Below are 22,359 nucleotides of genomic sequence, written 5' to 3'. Positions count from 1 at the left end.
TGCGTGCTTGTAACAGTGGGGATAAAGTAGAGTGTTCATACGTGTGCATGTTTCCTGCGTTTTGCTGCTTTTTTCATTCACGTTTATTTGATGCAACGAGAGTAAAAAAATGAAAAATGTTTCATGTTTTCAGCACAAATCAAAAGCTGATTTGAAGCGAGACTCCCCGGAGCGAGTTCCCACTCAGTCAGAGATCTTTCATTTAAAAAAATCACCTCCCTCCACCTGTCGACTTATTTTCAGGAGGAATTAAATATTAAAAGCACAGAGTTGTCTTTAATAGATCAGAAGTGTGTGACTGTTTGTGTTACTGAACACGATGGATTCGAGCCCCACGTTCATTCTCATTTTTCATCATCATCATCGTCTCCTTCGTCCAATCATCAGGCAGCTTTAACCCTGGTTTTCCCTCCTTTATTTTCATGTCCTTTCTCTCTTTCCTTTCCTTTGTCCTGTCCTCATTCCTCCTGCTTCCTTCCTCCCCTCTCTTCCTTTTTCCATTCCTTTAATCTTTCCTTTCCTTGATTCATTTCTCTTATTTTTATTTTCTCTCATTTCCTCCTTCATTTCTTTTTTTTTTACCTTTTCCTTCTAGTTTCCCCCTTTTTTACTTTCCTTTTCCCTCATTCTTTCTTTCCTTGTTTGTTCCCTTTTCTTTCTTGCTTCCTTTCTTCCTCTCCTTATTGCCTTTAGCTGTCTTCCTTTCTTTTTCTCTTTGTTGTCCCTTTGTGCCTTTTACTCCTTGTTTTTTAATCTATTTATTTTGGTTCCTTTTTCCTGTCCTTTCTATTTTTTTCTCGTCCCCAGTCTTTCCTTCCTTTTTGCATTTCCTTTTTATTTATTTTTCCCTTTCTATGCCTCAAACTCTTTCTATTATTTTTTCCTTTTTCTTTCTCTCCTTCCTTCCTTGTTTCCTTTGCCCTCCCTCCCTTTTCTTTAATTCTTCTTTCCTTTCAGAGTTTTTCCCTTCCTTGTTCCCTTGTCTCCTTGTCCTTTCGGTGTTGGACCTCTTCTTAAAGGCAGATGTCCTGGTGCATTTCTACATTGCTGTGTTACCGCCTACAGTCACACATAAGTTACTACGATGGCGTAACACTGTGCATAACCACACACTGCGTACTGCTCTACCACTGTGTGCATTGTGCAGATGAGGGATGACTTCAGTTATTCAGGGAGCTAATCAGGCTTTCATGATGAAACCCCGGCAGCGCGCTGCTGCGGAGGTCAGGGTGACGCAGTGATGTCACGCGTGTGGTTTCATTATACCTGCTGCTCCTCGGTGCTGATTAATCGACTGTAAGACAGCAGCAACATGTATTTACAGGTTTGGAATTAAAACCTCATCCATCCTGTTAAATACTAAGTGGTTTGATGTGGAGGAGTGCTCGCTGTTGTGAACGGGGCCGCCGTTAATCGAGGTTACCGTAACATGGTTAACAACTTTTTCACTGATTGGAAAAATTAATGAAGCGAGCGGCGTTCGCACGCGCTCGCTGTCGTGTGAACGATGGCTGCCTTCTTTCACAAAGCACGGCGCAGCGCTGCACAGCCGACTGTGAAACCGTGAAACTTAAATATGCGACCGCGCTGCTGTCGACGAACCGTTTTCACTCTTTCTCAAAGCGACTGTCGAGCGGAGGGTCGACAGGAAGTTCCATCAGACATAAAAACACTGCCCGCGGTGTGCAGCGGCCATGTTTCCCACTGTGCAGCATCACAACCATAAACATCTGGGAACTGAGGCGAGCAGCTGGATTTTTGGGACCGTTGTCCCGTTCCCGTCTGGTTGGGTCTTCTTCGTCATATTCCTCATTTTGTTGGCCAGGTCAGCACCGAACTCTTCCAATATGAAGCCGTGCTGCTGGATTAGACGCCGTCTGTGGTTCAGCGTCACGCTGCTCTATGAGCCAAATAAACGGTTCAGGAGCCTGTCCAGATGTGTAAGCTGTCAGATCCACTGATGCTGATGCTAAACAAGGCGTCCCTGGACTATGTGTACGACTTCTCTGCATCATGCAGCCTGGTGCAGAGTTCCTGCGCTCGGGCACTGATTCCATCACACAATCAGCTGAAGGCTTCAACATCCTGGACATGCAGCTCTGATTATCAGTCTTTTCTCTTCTGATGACATCATCAACTATGTTGAGGGAAATTATTTTGAAATCTTTCCATAGTCAGTTTGTAGTTTTGGTTTTAATCTTTACTTTTGTTAAACTCTGCCTCTCCGATGCTCTTTCTTACCCACTCGTGTTGCTGACCTGCTGCCAGTCAGAAGGTTTCCCTCCAGCCGTTTCTTCTTAGCTCCGCCTACTTTTTCCATCCTGTTTTATAGAGACGTGTTGCTGCAATCAAATCCAAAGTCAGCCATGTCTCTCTTAAAGCATGTGTCCAGGTTACACATCGGATATTTTTTGCGCTCTGTTTGTGTTTTGTTTTTAACATTTTACCCAGAACCGGGTTGTGTAACACTACTTGGTATATATATCCAGCATATCCAGGCTCTGGCAGTACAGACATGAAGTCCTGACAGAAGAGCTAAAACAGGAAAAAGTCAACAGGAAATAAAAAACCTGCCGTCTGCCGCCGTAACAAGAAAAGGAAAAAGTGCAGCGCAAACATGAAAACTGTGCAGGAAATGAGCGAGCACATTACTTTTCTGGCATTTACTCAGCCGTCCGTAGCCTTCGTGGACACAGACGAGGGAAACACTTCAGAAACAGCGAAGGTTCGAAAAGAAAATCTCTGATGATGTTTGGAAGCTTTATAATGTGTAAAAATGTGATTTATAATAACAAGTAAAGACAAACTCAGATCAGGACGGACTGACTGATGCACCACAGAGCAGGTAAATTACGTTTTTCTTCAATAAACACATTTTGATCGTTCTGCAGCGTCCTACACGACGGACCAGCGAGGAGTCACTCCGCTGTTCGACTCGATCGTCTGAGGCAAAGACTCCACGTCAGCCAGTGGACAGTTTGGGAAATATGAAGGCCATCAGATTTGGACTGAACTGTGTTTTCACGAGTTTCACAGTTTTTCGTTTCGCCGTGTTCGTTCATGCTACACTCGTCACTTTAAGTAACAAGTTACTAACTGAAACCTTCTGATGATGCAGTTAAACAAAGTTTCCTGCAAACAAGCCTTTCATTTACAGTTCAAGTCTACAGTTTCATTGCACGTGTACAATAAATACGAATAAAGGGCTGTTCTATTCTAATTTACTTTTTCCTGCAGATGAAATCATGCTCTTCTTTTTCTTGTTCTGAGATATTCCCAGTATCAAACCTCTTTAGAAAACGCTCTGGTTGCCATGGCAAAATGTGTGTTTAGCCAGGTGGCAACTAGTTGCAGACTGCTGCTGGATGAAATCGGTGACAAAGAGCGGTCGCCGCGGTCGCCTGTAGTTTACCTCGAAGACGCCAACGAGACTGAAAAGACGGATCAAGCTAAACCAGAAACAGTTCGCCTTCAAAGTAAAAGTTCTGGCATTGTAACCAACAGGGTTCAAAGGCTTCCACTTTTACTTTGGAGGCGAACTCTTTCTGTTTCCAGTCTGCAAGTTTGATGTTTTACATTCAAATATGGCAGCAACACTCAGTGATTGGCTGGCTCGGGCTGCTTCATCTTTCTGAGCTCCACCTCTGCGCGGCTTGTTTCAGCACATGCATAATGACAGCTGCTGAGACGGCCTCACAAAATCATAAAGTTTCTGTGGATATTCATATTTTCTTAATTCATTGGTGCAGATGTGTGCTCTAATGACAAATATCACATTCTGATAAATGTGAAACGCTTTAAAGCAACGAGCGCTCCATCATTAAACTACGCAGTCGTGCGTTTCAGGCAAAGAGACATATGTTGGACGGGTGTTGATTGGCTCTTTGAGGAAGGGGCGGGACCACAGATCTCTATCAAACAGACTTTGAATGTTTCTTCTTTGTAATGTCTCCGACTCCTTTAACTTCCTGCTTTGGTTTTCCTTAAATTACAAAAGTGGATTTTAAAGGGCAACGCTCCAGTTTGACTCTAAATATAATTTCAACCAAATACATCAGACGGCAGCCGGTTTATGTTTGACTGTCAGTTTTAATTTTTCACTTTTTTAGACCCTTTTCTGCAGATGACAGGTGCCTCTGTAGAGGAGCTACGAATCAGGCCGATGAGTCACCGCAGTCGCTAAATCCAAACGCACGTTTTCTCTTTAAACTGCTCTTTCTCTGCTTTCCATCCTATAAAGAGCTGATTGTGTTTTTCCTGCCAGCTCAGCAGCAGCAGATGAAGCCAGCTGACATTCATATCTGTGTCATTACAGAGAGCGCCGCTATCAGACGCCGGTCGTGTAGCGGCAACATTAACAGCAGGCCGGAGGACACCCTGCAGCACTGTATGCAACTCTGAAAATAACCCAGAGTGGGCTGTAATGAGCTGTAGCGCCTTTAATGTGAGTCACTGATACATGTGCCTGTTATGGGCTTTTTGCACTTTTGCTACTATAATAAACCTTTTGTTACCAACAAAGCGACTCTTATGCTGTCTCCTGCACAAACATGTCGCTACAAAACCTGAACAGATTTCCTTCCTGGAGGCTTATGTAGCGATCAGGCGTAGATTGCCCTGAAGGTGTGCTGTGGTATCACCAACATGTTAGCAGTATGTCCTTTAAGTCCTCTAAGCTGCGAGGCGGGCCTCCATGGATCGGACTCGTTCGAGCTACAGCAGCTCGCCTTCGATCTCTACGTGCATCAGTGAGCCTGCAGACCAGAAACAACTAGAAGAGCTGCAGTCCTGGAGACGCTCTGACCCAGTCGTGCCTGTCTGATGGGGGTAATAACTAGCGACCAGCTGTATGTGGAGTTTGCATGTTACCCTCTAATCTTGCGCATCGTCAGCAACACTGAAAAACACGCCGTCATGACTCAGGAGCAAAGACTGTATATAAAGGCGGACATCGCCACGATGCAACACTCGTGACAGTCGCACTGATTCCTGTTCGTTGGGTTAAATTTCCTTCATTGCTCAAAGATCAACGCGCGTCAGGTTAACGCTCCACCTGAAGAGTCTCACCAATGAAAACAGAATAAATGACAATTAAATGAAAGGAATAAACAGAGTTCATTTAAGGTCGTACAGCCGTTAGTCGCTCTTCTAGGAGTAAAAAAAACACCAGTGGTTAGTTTTCACCATCCTGGATAAAGCGAAGCAGCGCCTCAGTTTCCAAACCTGACGGATGCAGGTGTGTTTCCCTTCCATCACATCAGCAGTTGTTTCCTCTTCTCCAACTTCAAACTTCAGCACAGAAGCTGCACGTCCAGCCCCAGCAGGGCCCAGGTGCCAAAGCTCAGTCTGAGCATTTAATGTAGGAATCCCCACGTTTAATGAAGCAGAGCCTTCGTGAGGATATGAAAAACGCAGGCTGGGAGGGGCGGGCACCAACCGCAGCGCTCCGCTACGGCCAACACAACGGCCGATGACGCTGAACTCCACCAACGGCGCTCCTCTGTGCGCCACAGGCTAACGCCGCTCTGAACAAAAACACGCCGCAGCGACACCGTCGGACGGGTTTGTGGAGTGGATGTTTGTCTGAAGCCATTTCCACAAGTTTAACCCCAGAAACGTGTGTGTGCATGTTTAGACATCTTTGTGAGGACAGAAAATTAGCATGAGTTTCCAGACATTTCTGAGACTCAAACTGTGGTTTTAGTCTCAGGCGTACAGCTGGGGGATGGTTAGGTTTAGGCTCAGGGTTCATTTTGATGGGTTGGGGTCGGGGCACCTAGTGAAACCATTATGTCAGTGAGACGTCCTCACTGAGATTTGGAAACCAGTGTGTGTGTGTCAGACAGGGTGGATTATCTGGTTCCACTTCCCCAAAAACACACGTGACACAAACACATGAAGAACTGTGTTTTGCTCTTTACTGAACACAGCGACGTGCTGGAGAATAATCAAAAATGGAATATTTTAGCTTTATTTGTTCCTCCCCCAGGAGGAAAACGTCTTCCGAGATCCGACACACACTCGGGCGACGTCGACTGCTCATCTGTTAAAGTGTGAACTCACCCTCTTGATGTCCTTGCCGAAGGTCTCGCTGAAGCTCGAGCCGAGGATCTCAAACTGGACGTGGGAGTTGGAGCCGTTGTCCTTAAAGTCCATCGTACCCGTCAGACCTGTGATATTTCCCTGAAGAGGAGGGTGGCAGACAGAGAGGAGAGAGTTTAGAAGTCACGCAGGATGATCTGTGCTCGCCGTGACGATCTTTGACTCGAGCTGCTACCTTCTTTACCTGCTGCCTGATTATATTTGGTTATTTCAGGAACAGTTTGTAATCCGTGTTCAAACGAGACACGAGCTGAGAATGACAACTTCCTGTGCTATTGATGGATTTATGCTCCAGAAATCTGTCAGTTTACCTGAACAACGACACAGGCAGCAGCCGTGCTTTTATACACCAATGGCAACCAGTTGAGTCGTCTATATCAAAGACGTGTTTCAGATGAGTGGCCCCTGATTTCTCATGGAGAGATTGACAGTCATAGCATCAACATAGGGACTCATAATTGTCGGCAAAGTCTTGGAGGGCGTTTGTGGACACTGGGAATGTGAAAAGAAGTGGAAAAACTTGAGGGACAAATATGTTTCCCCCCTGAAAACACTGACGAGGAACCAGGACAAAGTCCCAGAACTTTATTTGTTTCTCTCACTAAACAGGATGTAGAACATGCGGTCGTTTCCACCAGCACGAGCATAAATCCCACCGACCACCACAGCTATGCTGCTGTGTTGTAGGAGCTCCAAAGACCTCCGTCAGGAGTCTGAATCCGGCCTCAGGCCTCTTTTGTACTGGGAGCCTCGCAGCAGCGTGTATCAGCACCCATGCCAGGGGATAGATGCAGCAATACTACGGCCGTACACGTCTATGTTAAATATCAACACATGAGATTTGTTTTCACTTTTGAAGACAAATCCTAAAAGCCCCTCCTGACTGAAATAATGAAAAACACGAGTCAAGACGACTCTTTCAAATGAGGATAACGTGTATGAGACGGGAGCATAACCCTGACCCCCGTCCCAGCAATCAGGCAGATGTTAACAGGTTAAAGGGGCAAGAAGAAAGGACCAGGTGACCTCTGAAACACCTGCTGCTACACTTCCTGCATCTTTAACACCGACACCGAAAATGTGACGAACGCAGAGATCCCAGGGTGCAGTGGGAGCCAATAAATATAGACCTAAATATTTGATGACCATCTTTATCAGGTCTGGCTGCTCTGCAGAACGATGAGGCGCCATATAGAACATCATCAGAGTCTGACTGAATGAGTTCAGCCCGTGACTGCTGTGCCGCTGCCACGAAAGGCCGCGGATGAAATGTCACTTCATGACTTCCATCAGTTCGTGTTGGATGTAAAGCATGACTGAAGACGGTCATCACAGCGGGCCGGCAAACTAAATGTTCCTCTGTCAGCAGCAAAGGTCGCGTTCGTCGTCACCTGGAGGAAATTAATGTTTGAAAATGTTTGGCTCTTTCAAAGATGTGTCCGAGTGAACGCATTCAACACACACCTGCCAGAGGAGGGACGGCGCTTTTCACGTCTTCGGATACGCGTGACATAAAAAGTTCTCGGCTTCTGCCATTTTTCACTCAGCGAATGTCGTCCTGTCTTTAAGTTATCGTCCATTTCATCAGCAAAGTAGCCCAGACTCGTCAGGGGGTAATGACCAACTCTGAGGTGAGACGCAGCAAAAGTGCGTCCATACCAATCAAACTGACAAACGACCGCCTGGAGCACGAAACAGGAGCTTCGAGGTTGGACGGGCAACGTCAGAAAGGGCGTGTTTGAGATGGAACAAGACCGAATGAATGTCTCCATCGCTAACCAGCTGGAATAATGGCTGCGGCAGTTTGAGGATTGTACAGCTCACATTCAGATTCATTACACTTGATAGATGCTGCAGGTGCAGCTCACGTTTGTTATTTCCAGAGCAGTTTGTGAAACGTTAAACGCAGCAACCTTGACCTCCGAGCGATGCCGGTCCAGTGCAGAGGCAGGACAGTTGGTCGTGTGAGGAGTCACAGCCTCATCAGCTCGGAGGTGAGGCTCCTCCCCCTCATCGGACGAGCTGCTGTTTTCGGCAGCTTTTTGGTATGAAATGAGAATTTTAAGCGGCCGCGTGCTCTGTCTGGCTCGTCCGCATATAAAGATGACTGCAGGAGTAATAATCCTTTGGTGGAACTCTGGATATTTCTGTCAATATCATTCAAAAACATGATGCTTTATGACTTTCCTACAGGAATCTGTAGGAAAGGAGCGCTAATGAGCTCGGCGGTGGTTACTCTGATGCGTGTCAGAAAAGCAGACTCGTGTTTTAATAAAACACAACCGCGCGTGCTGGAGGGACTCATCAGCCCAGCCAAAGAGCATCTCTCTCCAATTAGACTGTGAGGACTGACTCCAGGTTGCTGCGCGCAATTTCACTGCATCTTTGATGTGCGATTGATTTTCTGTTAACAAAGCAGCTGTTTATTCTTTTATTTTGAAAATTGTACAAATCAAATGCTGGCCTCGACTTTCTTTAAATAAATAACAGTTCTGAGAAAACTTTACTATTTTGAACCAAACTGAATGAGAGGCTGTGCAGATAAAACGTCTTATTTGCACAGTTTTTGTAATGAAAGAAATTCTTCCATCGTAAGTTTGATATCAGGGCTTAAACCAGCGGGCATGTTTTGGTCTGCTCTACTCTGGATGGGTTTTACCTTCTGGATGGTCTCCAGCATGGACCAGCCTCCGTTCCAGGGCTTGGTGGACTTCTTGATGCAGTTCAGGCTGGCCATGCTGTGCCACTTCCTGTCCTCCAGCTTCCTGTAGAAGGCGTTGGCAAGCATCAGCACGCTGTCGTACAGGTACAGGTTGGACACCTGAAGGCGAGACACGGGCAGGATGAATACACGTGATCGCTTTTTCTTTCGATCAGTTTTTCACTGACTGTTACGTAACATCTGTCGAACGTGACGCTTGAAACAAACGTAACGTCACATCTGCAGGGCGATGAAGAATATAGATGCTAATATTTACTGTATGTGTTTACAGAATTTTCTCTCTGGATCTCGAGAATGAAATCGTAGGTTTCTGCGGCTGAACACGTGAACGGGAGATGTGACGTGATTGGTGGAAGGAAGAGGACATTTATGAACATCTGCAAACACTGAGCACGTGTGACACAGCTGGATGCTGACACACACACACCCTACTTTTATTCTACTCTGTAATGTAAAATTATCATTATTTTAACTTTCGTGATCAGCTGCATGTTTTGTTCTGTCGGTCCGGTGAACGATCACGTGAAGATTTCATCCCCCTGTGATGGGAAACAACATCAAAATTTCTGGATCAGACAATTAATAAAGTCGTTGTTACATCTTATGGCTCCTGTCTCTTGCATGTGGTTAGTGTTACATTTCACAAGCACCCTCACATCATCTGTGACAGCTGACCTCTGTTACATGAAGCCTGCAGCACGTGTCCATGTGTCACTGACGCACACATCAGTGTACAGCACACACCTGCGGCGACCTGCTGTGAGGCTCCTGCTTGTTTGTTGGCTTTCTTCCCCAACATGTAGCACCTACGTTCAGCTGTGCTTTCCTCAGTCGCTCTCTGATCCTCAGAGTTGCTCCTGTTGCACTTTATTCACGTCTGCACGAGTAGTTTGTGCCCAGAGGTCACAGAAAGCGGGCATGGACGTCCACCTGGAGCCTGATGATGAACTGTATGTCGCTCAGATCTTTCTTTGGTTTGCTCCTCTGCCTGCTGTGTGCTGAGCCCAGTTTACCCAGTAAAAGCCCTGTGAGTGCTTATTAAGGCTCGACTCCCGCTTATATTCACTGCATTGACCTGAGCCTGACTGAAATATAGATTAAGATGCTCTCACCCTGGTTGCATTGTACAGGTGTAACCCAAATGTCTCCTACTCTTCACTTTATCCTGATGGGATTCTTTGAAAACATACTCATCCTTCCTGTGCAGCACCAAAGAACATTTAACCCTCTCTTACACAAATTACTGAGACACCTCCCTCTGAGTGAACGCACAGCGAAGCCGGCAGAAGCCAAGAAGAAGAAAGTCACAGCTGAGGAGGGACTGAAGCGGAGCATGGGATGGAGACGAGACTGCTTATTAAGTTTAAAATGAGAGAAAATCAGCCTGAAAGGATGGAGAGGAAGACGAAAAGGGAACAGGAGAGGAAACAGGTGAGGACAAGGACACAGTGAAGAAAATACGACGGCGCACGCAAATGTACAGAAACAGGAAGATAATCTTCAGAATAAAAGGAAAAATTTATAATCAAAAAAGACAAGAACAAGGTGAAGGAGGAAATGAAGGTTTAAAAGATGAGAGAACGACACCGAGAGAAAGACAGGAGACCGAGAGCGTGACCTCTGCGGGCCGCCGCCGCCGTCGGACGTTTGGTGAAAACTACAATCATCTCCACAAATGTCAAAATCAGGCAGAGAAAGACAGCATTTGTCCTGAATTACAGTAATTGTTCTGTTTGCTGTCTGTAAATGTCAGCGGTGCTTCTTCACACCTGGGAATAATAGTCAGTTACTGTGTGTGCGTTCGAGCTGGCACAGAGGTTATTGTGCGCCCTCTGCATGTCAGCGAGATAAACTTGAATTTGATGGCTTATTCTTCACCAGGCAAACTGGCGTGTAAACTGAGAGGCGGGGAAGCGGCTCGGCTTTCGTACACGATTCATACGTGAGAAAAAACGACAGCTCCACGAGGCTTTTAACTGCGAGTAGTTTGAACGTGAGCAGCGGCCTTTGTGAGCCGTGTCCTGGTGAACTTTTACTGTGATCTGACGTCCATAAACCAGAAAGCCCAGAGTTTGTCGCGTGTCTGCGTCCCCTTGTTGTCCACAAGCTGTCCTTTGGCATCACTGGTGCTGTGGATGTGGCGGTAGCGGCCACTGAGATGTAACGGACACGTTTAACAGGCACACGTGGTCCTCAGGGGGAGGTTGGAGGGCCAAATGCTGCCTTCTGATCATAAGTTTTTCCTTTGCTGGTAACCATCAGTTCTAATCACTGGTTAGGTTTACGTACCAAAGACAAAATAAATGTAAACTTCATTTATCTCAACTCTTCGGGAACGGCTTGTTTGGGGTCAGGCGCTGAGGCTACGTTCACACGTACACGGGTATTTTTGAAAACTGAGATTTTCCATTTTCATTTTTTAAAAGAAGTTTCGAAAAAATATCTCCGTCCACATGTAAACGCCAAAATCAAACGCTGTCAAGGACACGCCAAATCCTAACCGTGTCGAAGTGTTGGCCAATCAGGAGTCCAGACGCCTGGAACGCGTAAACAGGTACAAGTTTTTGTGTTGTTCTGCAAAGGCAGCGAATTTTGCTTCTCAAGTGTCTTCATCATTTCAGGCGTTAAGAACTAAAGACAGTATTTTAGTGGCTCTGTTGGCCTGAACACTTTACGTTAGTCTGAGTAATAATCATAACTCACAGACTCACAACTTAGGAACAGACAACGTACATGCACATACATACATTTAATGTAAATCGCCAGGGTCGGGTTAGACCTCTTAGGGTTATGGAAAGATGATGGTGTGGGTGAGTATATGCCTATTAACAACAGTAACCTTGACGACATGTGAGTGACTGTTGCATCATAACCCATCATGATGCCAAAGGACACCTTAATGCATAAATTAGCCACACCAGAGGTTTGACAGAGCAGGGCTGAGCGACTCCCCGGGGATCACAATAGGCATTCATGTCCTTGCCTCGAGGTATGTGGAGTACATGGGTCCGTTACACAAAAATCAATCAAAAGATCTCAATATTTAAAGTCCTGCACGTGACTGTAAAGTAAGAACTTTAGTTTCTCAGTAGTAGATATTCTGTGTTTGTCCACAGAGTCGACACCAACTGTGGTTTTCTGCAACAACAATAACAAAACTCGAGGTCGTTTGGGAGAAGGATGATGAAGATGGAGCTAGTGAACAAGGGGAAAAGGAGACGGCCCACGGGAGGTGTGTGGCGAGAGAGGACATGCAGGTGTTTGACCGGACAGAGAAAGAGTCAGAGGACAGGACGTGATGGAAACAGATGGTCTGTGATGTCCTCGTGGCTGTTCTGGGTCGTCAGCGAGTCTCTGGTAGTGAACTCTGTCTAAAAGTTTGTGTCCTCATTTAACATTAAGCTGATGTTTGGATGCTGGAAGCTGATCTGACAGCTCTGGTACACTCGGTGCGTGTGCACAGTATTTGAGTGGGCGGCTGAATTTTATGAATGCGCTCATGAATTTATGGATGTGCATCAGTGATTTGTGCAGCAGAAAAAAGTTTCAACACCACAAGTTAAGACAGGCCGTGTGCGTGTATTCGCCCGGGTCGCCATCACAAAACAGGACGTACGACAAGTGGAGAGAAGAGTTTGACCGAGGAGGTCTAGAAGACAGGAAACTGATTTTGCCTCTCATCACATTTCTCTTTTTCACTTAACTGAATAATTTGCACCCATAATTACTCATCCCATCAGATTAATAATTAGTCCCTTTGAATTACTGCTTCATACCCTCAGACATTTTAATTCATTCTCTGAAGCATTCATTCATTCAGCACTCTCATTATGGAGCCTTTGATGAGCGAAACACATCTATGTGAATCTTCATGTTTGAAACACATCTCTGTGGTATTTTTGCCGTTGTGTGATGAAGGTCTTTGTGTCCTCCGGAGGACAAAAGGCTGAGGACAGATGGAGCCATGTGAAAGGAAAAAAATGGAGACAAATTCCTCAGAATAAATTAAACACTGACCACACAAACTGTTTGAAAACACAAATTCCTAAATTATAATGACTTATCCAAAGTGTTCCTCCACACAGAACCTGGACTCCAGTGGATTTTTCAGTGTTTATTCCCACTATTTTTTAAAGTATCCTAACAGGGAAAAGTGCATTACATGTTGCAGAGGTACCACTTTGCATCAGCTCAGGTCTAAGGCTACGTTCACACTGCAGGCGAAAGCGCATCAAATCCGATTTTTCTGACCCTGTGTGACCATCTATCCGATCATGGTGTGACAGTGTGAACGGCACAAATCCGATATTTTCAAATCCGATCTGGGTCACTTTCGTATGTGGTCCTGAATCCGATACATATCTGATGTTTTAGAAAGCGACTGCTGTTTGATGGTCGCATTAAATCCGTCTTTTACGTCACTGACACAAGACAGACGCCGATTATCAGCGCCGGAGAAGACATCGCGAACGCTTCCTGTCCATCCAGTGAAACTGTTGGGAAGACAACGGGAACATTTTATTTGTTCTGTATAATCTGCAGATTCTGACAGAAATCTGCAGCTATCCTTTGAAGCAGCGCTCCTCTAAAACAGCAATAAGGATCATTATTAGGTTATTTACATTATTATGTCAATAACAAAATAACTTAAAGCAAAAATTGGGAAACATGAAGTCCGAAGTCTTTATATTAAGGCCATTAGTCAAACAATACTGTTGCTCTGGGTCTAAACAGAGCGCGCTGTGTGTGACGTCTTCTTTTGCGCATGCGGCCGCTTTGAGCGTTCACACTAGAGCGCGTTTGCTGTCGCATTTTATTTGTAGTGTGAACAAGTAGACAAAAACATCGGATTTGATCAAAAACTCAGAATTGAGCATCAAGACCTGCAGAGTGAACGCAGCCTAAGTCATCATCAGTGACCTAATCCTAACTCAAACCCATTCATGCACACTCATCGTGTGCAGGGATGTCAATTAATTCTGGTGATTCTTTCAACTGTTCTTTTGCACAGTGGAAGGATGGTACACCATACGTCTTTAATAAGTTTAAAAAACACAAGTTTGGGTCCCCAATTTATTTGGGATTTTCCCTGATCCACACAGGTATGCATACAGGCTAAAACATACTCAGACACCCAGAAATATTTGGGTAAATGTCCCTTAGCAAGTTGCACCTCAGTCGGATGCTTTCGGTATCCATCACCAAGCTTCTGGCGTAATCCTGCACTCTTCTTGGCAGAATTGAGTTAACTTACACTGGGTGGTTTCCTGGCAGAGACACATCCAGAGAACTTTTACTTACGGTTGTTTGAACCTTGGAATATGCAAACCTTCCAAACTTGTGTAAATGTAAAGTTCTCCTTCTGCAAGCTTCACTGAGTTCCTGAGTCTTGGTCAGTCCAACGAGTGCTGTCAAACAAATCCTTTCTACAGTGCAAAGAGAGACTACCAGCTGATCACTGTGCAAAGGATTTAGGCCTTGGCCTCGTTGGGTTAAAGACATTGCAGAACCTTCAGCACCAGTTATTAAAATATTAAAGCGGGCGTTTGCATGCATATATGTGAGTCTGTGTGGATTAGAGGAAACCCCAAATACACTTGTCCACATTTATAACAGAACTCAGGGAGGCATGACTTTAAAGCTAGCACTACTTTCTGCCATAGCACAACCTTTACTGCACACTGAGCTGAATTTTTGTTACCTCCAGGTTCTGCAGGTGTCCTTCCTGCGGGTCACACAGCAGCGAGGAGATCCGGTGGTTCTGCCTCATGCAGCGGGTGCTGCTGTCCTTCAGCAACGGGAAGATCTGCCGGATCACCGTCATGCGCCCCAGTGCACTGTGGGTAAGCTCCAGGATCTCTGTGTCGCTGATTTCCTGTGGCGATGAGACGGCGGGACAAAGCGAAGGAGATGTTATTGACCTCGCTCGGTCTGTTTGTCTGCATATTAACTGCTGGAGGTCGAGTGTTTGTCTCCCGAGAAGCCGGACGAGGGTTTGGTGAGAGGCAGATGCTGATTGTGGCAGATTTCTCGAGTGTTTGTTTTTGAACCCTGCGCCCGATGAACAAAAGTATGTTTATTTCATCTGCCGTGTTAATTAACTGCAGAGAATGTGACGTTTCACGAAGAAAACCAAATGTCAGTGTCAAGCCAAACGGGAAGGACGGTGCACGCCAGCCATTTAAAAGCTTCTTTTGTGCCTAATTGCTTTGACGAGAAGAAAGCCAATTATTTTCTGTGAGGTGTAATTACAGATAGCCTTGGCCGAACTCTAAAAGCATAATTAAAAATATCTATGAAGAATATTAGCTTTATTATGTTTTATAACACCAAACATAATTACAGTCTACATCTTAAGTAAAAGCGAAGGCAGCGAGGACTTGCTGCAGTTTATCTATTAGAAAAGTCCACTTTCTTCTATTTCTGTATGTACGTCGCCTTCATCCAATTAAAAGTGAACCTGTAAACAAAAGTCACGCAGACTTGTTGCTCATTTATTGCACGGGTTTGAAAACATGTCATTCTGTCAGGCCAAAGGGTTTAAAGTCAAAACAAGCTGGATTCCAGGTAATTGCAGCGATGGCATTAGGTTCAGTTTGCTGGCTGAAGCATAGCTCCTCTCCCTCCTGCTGAACACACAAAGACGTACGCGAGCCTCTGTGCTGTCTCCGTACACGGCGTTTCAAAGGTAGACAAAGCCTGAAAGCTGCTTAAACCTGCTTTCTTCCTAGTGGCCACCAGGGGGCGATTACTCCTGCTCCAAAAAACGTGAGCTATGTGACCTATGACCTCGGTTTGGTATTCTTGGGCAATCATGCTGGCATTTACAGCAAACTGGACATGTTTGTGCTCTGGACTGTGGAGATGCTCACAACTGATTAAACCTGTGGAGTTTACCGAAGTACTTTTTATGGCCTAAAGAACAAAAACATTATTACTGAGCTCCTGACACTGCTAATAAAAATCATTATTCCACGGATGTTATTTATTAACGTGCATCCTTCAGTGGAATCAGACTAGTTGAGCCAGGCGTTACAGCCGCCCTCTCTTCGTTCCTGTTTACATCCCAGTCTGGAATAATGTTCCTGAGTAGGTGTGAAGCTTCAGACGATCAGGTTCATTCACTTTGTTTACTTTCATGTCTTTTCTGTACATTTTTGTGCTGGTCTGCAAAAAGCGCTCTCAGTGAAGTCGGCAGGATGATGCTGGACGCGACGATATCGAAATTTCCCCTCAGTCTGTTTGAGCTAAATGTGATGAATAAAGTCAGATATTTGGGTCACATCATCAGGAATTATCCGCCTGATGATGACCAAGTGCGGCCCCAACAAAGCCCCACTGTGAGCAACAGCAGACGTGTGCACTGTGGTCACGCCAGCATCGAATGCACCCAAGTTACATGTTTATTAAAATAATCTAATTACAGCATTTACATTTATGTTAGACGACTTTTAATTACCTGCTTTAGCTCACTTACAATGAAAATTTAAAAAAAATCTTGTTCCTGTCCTGTGTAGCATGTTAACACTATTGGAAGGAAAAATAACTTGAACTCCAGTTTTGAAAACACAACTTTCTTTTTTTATTTGTATAAAGCTGTGACTGTATTCTGAGTCTGTGGTCTGGGAGAGAGTCTGTAACTCTCTGTCTGCAAAATACAGTAAATAATGACCAATGTTGGGCAATTAATTATATAGTTACTTCTTCAAAAAAGTAACTGAGTTATGGAAACAACAGTTTTTGCAGCTGTTTATCTAAAAATGCAGCCAAGGCGTTTTTTTAATAAACATTTCAAACTATTTACAGAACAATCAGCTGTTCTGCATCAAATCTGATGCCACACAAATTATTTGTGCCGCTCCAAAAAACAATTTCTGTCCACTATGAGATGAAGGAGAACAACAGCCTGATACCTGCAGGCCTGACAGCAGCAGATGTGTCACTGCTGTAACACCTGTAACACTCAGCAGTCGCCTCATTGTTCTGACACACAGCAAAACTACTGACTACACTACACACTAACTACACAAGAGTTGTTTAGTTAGGTTCAGGGGGTTGGGAAGCTCATCTTGTAACCGTAAGGTCGCCGGTTCGATCCCCCAGCTCTATCTGTCCTGGCCGTTGTGTCCTTGGGCAAGACACGCCTACTGGTGTTGCCAGAGGGGCCGATGGTGCGATGTGGCAGCCTCGCTTCTGTCAGTCTGTCCCAGGGCAGCTGTGGCTACACCTGTAGCCTCCACCAGTGTGTGAATGTGAGAGTGAATGAATAGTGGAATTGTAAAGGGCTTTGAGGGTCTCGAAAAGCGCTATATAAATGCAATCCATTATTATTAATTCTTTGGCCCATTTTGATATATAATTTTAAAACATGGCGTTTAGCTGCGACCGGGTGCTTCGTGCCATGCTTTGATGCTTGATTGATCTCTGAGTGACTGCAGGGACTCAAAGAAATCCAATTCAGACCATTTGGTTGCACTTGGCACCTCTGAGGCGAGGCGCCGATGGATGCAATATTACAGGGCATGGTAATGACCTGCATTCAGGCACAAGCAGATTTAATGGGAGGGGGGTGCTGATTCTGACAGCGACTGGGAGGGAAGCTGGTGATCACGGAAAGAATCAGATAAGAGGTTTGGAGAGCAGTTATTTGGTGAAAAACACAGTGTGATGTAGCTTTCAGGAACAGGTAATGGTGCTGTGAAGAAAGATGGGATCCTGACCGAGAGCACAGGGCGCACAGCTTACTGCAGCTTATTCAGAAGCAATGAGGCTGTCGGTTAACACTTCAGATGATAGAAAACACGCCATGGCGAGCTGTTTATCATAGCCCGCCGTTAGACTGGTATTATACAACTGCTGTTAGGCGTTATTAAGCAACACAAGTTTCTACCATGAGTGCAGCTCATTACACAGCAGAAAACAAAATTGTCACACTGATGAAAAATGTGAGGGCTCTGCAGTGTGGGGATGAGCTGTGTGTGAGCAGTGCAGACATCAGCAGGTTCACGGAGAGAGCTGCTCTCATACATCCTTACATGATTACTGTGGGATATTAGCATGCTAACACGTCAGCGCTGTTTATTCAGACGGTGCCGGCTCATAAGTTTCCTCAAGGTGCTGCATGATATGAGGTTCAACATCAGAGTCGTGCAGGACAGCTTTGACCTGATGATGCACTGCAGGAAATGTCAGAGAATCAACAATATTATTATGATTCATCCTCAGGAAACCATGAAGTTCATGGTAATCAGCTGATCACCAGCAGGGTCCATCCTTTGACGGACGCCAAAACAGTCGGCATGTCAGAGCACTCGGGTCTTAAACCACACAGTCCAAGAGTACCTGCGCTTATGAGGAAGTGAAAATAAATAAGACTGCAGTTCCTCAAATGCCCACTTGGGGCTGACTCCAGTGTTAAAACATGTTTACAGCCTGAGACAAAAGACTTTTAGTCTTAATGGATAGTTCAGTCAGGGTCCGGGTTTTTTGACCCAACATTTTGAGTTTTATGCATTTTTCGTATTATAATGGTCTTGTTTGTATAGTTTACACTTCAGTTAGTCCTGTTGATAGTGAGTTCTGTTTCCCTGTTTAGTTCTCGTCTGCCCAGTTTCATCCCGGGTCTGTGTTGGTTATGGCGTCGTGTCTTTAGTGTTGCGAGTCTGTCAAGTCCCCTGAGTTTAAGTCTCCCTCGTCTTTAGGTTAGTGTTTAGTTTTGTATCCCTTCCCCTTTGTGTTTGTACCTTTTCATCAGCCTCTAATAAACAGCTCACTTTCTTAAAATATAGTTTTGTTTCCAGGTGTCTGCATTTGGGTCCTCTTCCTCTCACCACACGATGAGCGAGGGCACCGTGTGATTACCTGGTGTTTTCATAATGTTCAGAACATTGAGTGTAGAAAGCTGTGACTTTTCACCCTAAATTACTTTGTAGTTTGCACTTTAGTTGCTCAGGTGTAAGGCCGTGTCCAAAGTTCTTCACATGTAGCTGAGGCTAGCATCCAACGCCGGCCCCCTGATGGGCATTAATGGTGTAGTTGTGTAAAAGTTGCAAAAAGAAGCACCTGAGACAAACCAGCAAAGACAAGTAGCTAATACGAGCAAAAACACACCTGGGACAATGAGCTGGTGCTAGTTGTTGCTAAGGCAACAGATATTAATCTTCTGTAAACCGGCTGATTCTCTGTTGATTCTCTGAAGTGAACTGTAGTTATAAAAGCTGTCAAAACTCTGCTGCTGGAGACTTTTAAACGTGTCAGATTGGACTAATTAAATGAATAAAACTGAGAAAATTAAATATATATTTTTAAATTCCAATGATGAAATCTCTGTGCTCTTCGTGCTTTGACTTTGATTATTGAGGGATGAGCCTGGTGTAATAACAGACACTCAAAACTCATGGCACGCTTCAACACAAGAACTTGGAACCAGTGTCTTACCTTCAGTTTATTTGGGTAAATGCAGAGTGAATTTTGATTGAAATCACACTAAAATAAGACATTATGGAGTGTTTTTTGCAGAACTTGGGGACTAACCGGGTGCAACTTTATTAAATGTCTTGATTGTAATAAATGAGCTGAAATTAACTCGCAGTTTAGAGTTCATTTGTTACGAGCATGATTAGTCTTCAGTTTGCTTTTTACCTACTAATCCACTGCTGGAAGACTTTCCCTGCTCTCATTACCTGCACTCCATCGGCCTTGGCTTCCCTTCTGTGTGTTGATGGACGGAGATAAGAGGAGGAAGAAAAGGAAAACTGTGAGAAAGAAACGGGTCTCTGATGGATTTAGCCGTCGATGCAGATGGATTGTTTAACAGTCACACCTGCAGCAGCTGTAATGTAACCTGGGGTTGCTTCATGTTCACAAAGAGTCTGATTTGCATTTCAAAAAGAAGAACGGGTGTCATTTACAGTTAGAGTCCATTTTCATCTCATCTGCACCAACTGTTTTCCATCGTGCACTGCAGGTAATTAGGTTTTGTTCAACATGAACTCTTTTTTTAACACAAATGACTGTTCGGACTTACAAAGACTAGAAAATCATCAGTGAGGAGGTGGCGAGAGCTCCTTTTGTCAGTTTGTTCTACTCTATGGTGTCAATGAGGGGTGAAAGGTCTCTGAAAGTTCCTCTGTCCTGGGGAAGTGAAGAGCTGGAGTCGGTACGCTGTTACAACAACAAATGTATGTAACAGCGTAATGACTTCAGTCCTGCAGTCAGCTGACACTGAAGAAGTCACCTGGATGAGTGACGAAACGTTTCTGCTGAAAACGTCCAGATGAACAGAATCAACTTTTGGGGACATTCCACAGTTTCTTCTGAGGTATGGCAACAGCACGAAGCAGCACAACATTACACCGGATTATCTTTAAACAACTCATTGTTGCCATTGTGTTTGGGAATATTGGGATCAGTACTCCAACATGAATTTTCCTTGCTAAACCAGCCTAGCGTTTACCATCAACATAGTCTGAGAGTGCAGTGGTCGGTACCCATGCAAGGAAGGAACTGTGGTGAACCAGCCATCGAGCATCTGTGGGATGTGCCAGACACACAAGTCTGATCCATGGAGGACCCGACGCACAATGTACAGGACTTAAAGGACCTTCGGCCTCTAATGAAGCTGCTTTGGCATCAACACAATATCAGGCAGATCGCTTATGATATAAAATAATATTTTAAATTCACCAATAGGCTGATTTTTGGCCATATATTAGCTTCCTCTTGGTAAAGTTTGAGGAGTGGTGGGTGGTCTGGGCCGGACGTACGTATAGAGTAGATTAACTGGCTGTTTAAATTCGATAGTGAAAGAAAACCGACGCCTCACTTTGGATCCTGTGCAAACACAAACCTGTGAGATTTCCTAACCTTTCCTCATCTTGTATTTTGTGTCTGTCAGTATCAGCTGACCAAAACAAGTAGAAAGGATTGATTGGCTCAACTTGGAGCAGTTTTTTCCCTTTATTGCCAACACAAGTCATCCAGTAGCTTACAAACTAATCTGGAGCTCATTGTTAGATACCACAGAGCCTAATTACAGCCTGTACTTTCAGCCTGTTAGTTTAGAATTTCTTATCAATTCTACTCGTAGGATTGATCGTAGGAGACTAACAGCTACACCATACAGGTTGATACCGACTCATGTTCAGTATTTCTCCACCTGATTAGTCAGTGCTGCTGCTGCCCTGCTGTTTCCACCCGTGCACCACCCGTCATCCATCTGTGTTTTCCAGGGAGATCTTTACTCACTGCTCTCAATGTAAAATAGTAGCCAGGAGTGATGAGCTGCAAATGTTTTCTGTCAGCAGATTAGTTTATATCTCTTCGACTAATGACTGAAAAAAACACGGGACTCTTCTTTCAGCTTCTTCTAACCGACACGTGAGGACTTTTATTCTGAAGTTGATCACAGACGCTTTGTGCAGAGTTATTAATGTTCGTCGGATCAAACTCGACCGTCCGACCGCTTGGCTTCACTGCTGTGCCTCTCACTGCCAGCCCTCCCTCACTGCCGCTCTTTCCCCCTCTGGTTAATTGTTGTCCTCATCGCTCTTCACCTCTTTCTCTCATTACCGTTACACTGCCTCCCTCTACAGCTCTGTTCTCGATTCTCTCCTCCCTTCTGCTCTCTCAAAGTCTCTGTCCCTCTCCAGGTCTTTTTAATTGGCATCAGTGGTGTTGTCTGGCTGTTTGTGTTGCCAGCAGACAGAGGGTGAAAAGGCCATTCTCCTTCTGTTGACAGCATGCCTCGCTTTGTACTTTAGTGCCACCCAGCACTACGCTAACTGTGTGGTTATTTGAGCAGGGCTTTCTGGCAAAGATTGCAGTACCTGGGGAAAAAAGTGAAATTTATAGCTGAACCCTGCAGATGCAGAAGCCTTTACGTGCTGGAAACAACCTAAAGTGCTATAAAACAAACTTTTCATGGAGCCGTTTTCTGCACCAGCAGATTTTCTTGCTTTGCTCAAAATGCACAAACAGACTTTTGATAATTCACCCATCCAATCAGTGACATCAAACAGATTGTTATTGGTTGTGTTTGCTGAACCGTTCAATGTAATGCAGGTCTCTCAGTCGTGCACCCATGCATGGAAAAGCTAGATCTGGGCACGGTGATGTTACCCACAGGTTTGCAGACCGTGGTCGCTGTTTCGAATCCTTGAATTTGGTATTTTGGATCTGAGTTTGTTGAAGCCAGAAGACACTGCATCTTTGAGGGGGTGGAGTGCGAAGTTATCAGCTCATTAGTTCTAAAATATAAATAAGATAGTAGGCACAGACTTTTGGATGGTCTCTTAGTGCAATTAAAGATTCAGTGATTCATTTATGTGTCACATTAATGCTATAAAAACATTTCAAAGGGGACACAACACCTCCTTCATGAATCACCACCTTATGGTGGTGGAGGGGTTTGTGTGTACCAGTGTTGTTGGAGGCCTTTGCCCCTAATAGGGTCTCCCCAGGCAAGCTGATTTAAGTGCCCCCCATGAAAGAAAGTCAAAGAAAAATCAAAGGACCAGCTCATGCTGTCCAGGTCA

The 22,359-nt window shown here is 44.8% G+C and overlaps 1 protein-coding gene across 3 annotated transcripts in view; it reads right to left on the bottom strand.

Annotated features, from left to right (window-relative positions):
* Window positions 1-22,359, bottom strand: part of grid1b (glutamate receptor, ionotropic, delta 1b) — a 603,615-nt gene that overhangs the window by 69,277 nt on the left and 511,979 nt on the right. For all 3 annotated transcript variants that reach the window (XM_042224758.1, XM_042224759.1, XM_042224760.1), the window contains exons 6-8: window positions 14,526-14,699; window positions 8,762-8,923; window positions 6,064-6,183 (exon numbers count right to left, since the gene is read on the bottom strand). In XM_042224758.1, coding sequence (XP_042080692.1) covers window positions 6,064-6,183; window positions 8,762-8,923; window positions 14,526-14,699 — 456 coding nt within the window. The remainder of the gene's footprint in view (window positions 1-6,063; window positions 6,184-8,761; window positions 8,924-14,525; window positions 14,700-22,359) is intronic.

The sequence above is a fragment of the Haplochromis burtoni genome, unplaced genomic scaffold (genome assembly GCF_018398535.1).
Source record: "Haplochromis burtoni strain Fernald_Lab_line unplaced genomic scaffold, NCSU_Asbu1 Contig_148, whole genome shotgun sequence".
In the NCBI taxonomy this organism is placed as follows: domain Eukaryota; kingdom Metazoa; phylum Chordata; class Actinopteri; order Cichliformes; family Cichlidae; genus Haplochromis; species Haplochromis burtoni.
The sequence above is the reverse complement of the archived record's forward strand: the minus strand, read 5'-3'. Positions and strand labels throughout refer to the sequence as shown.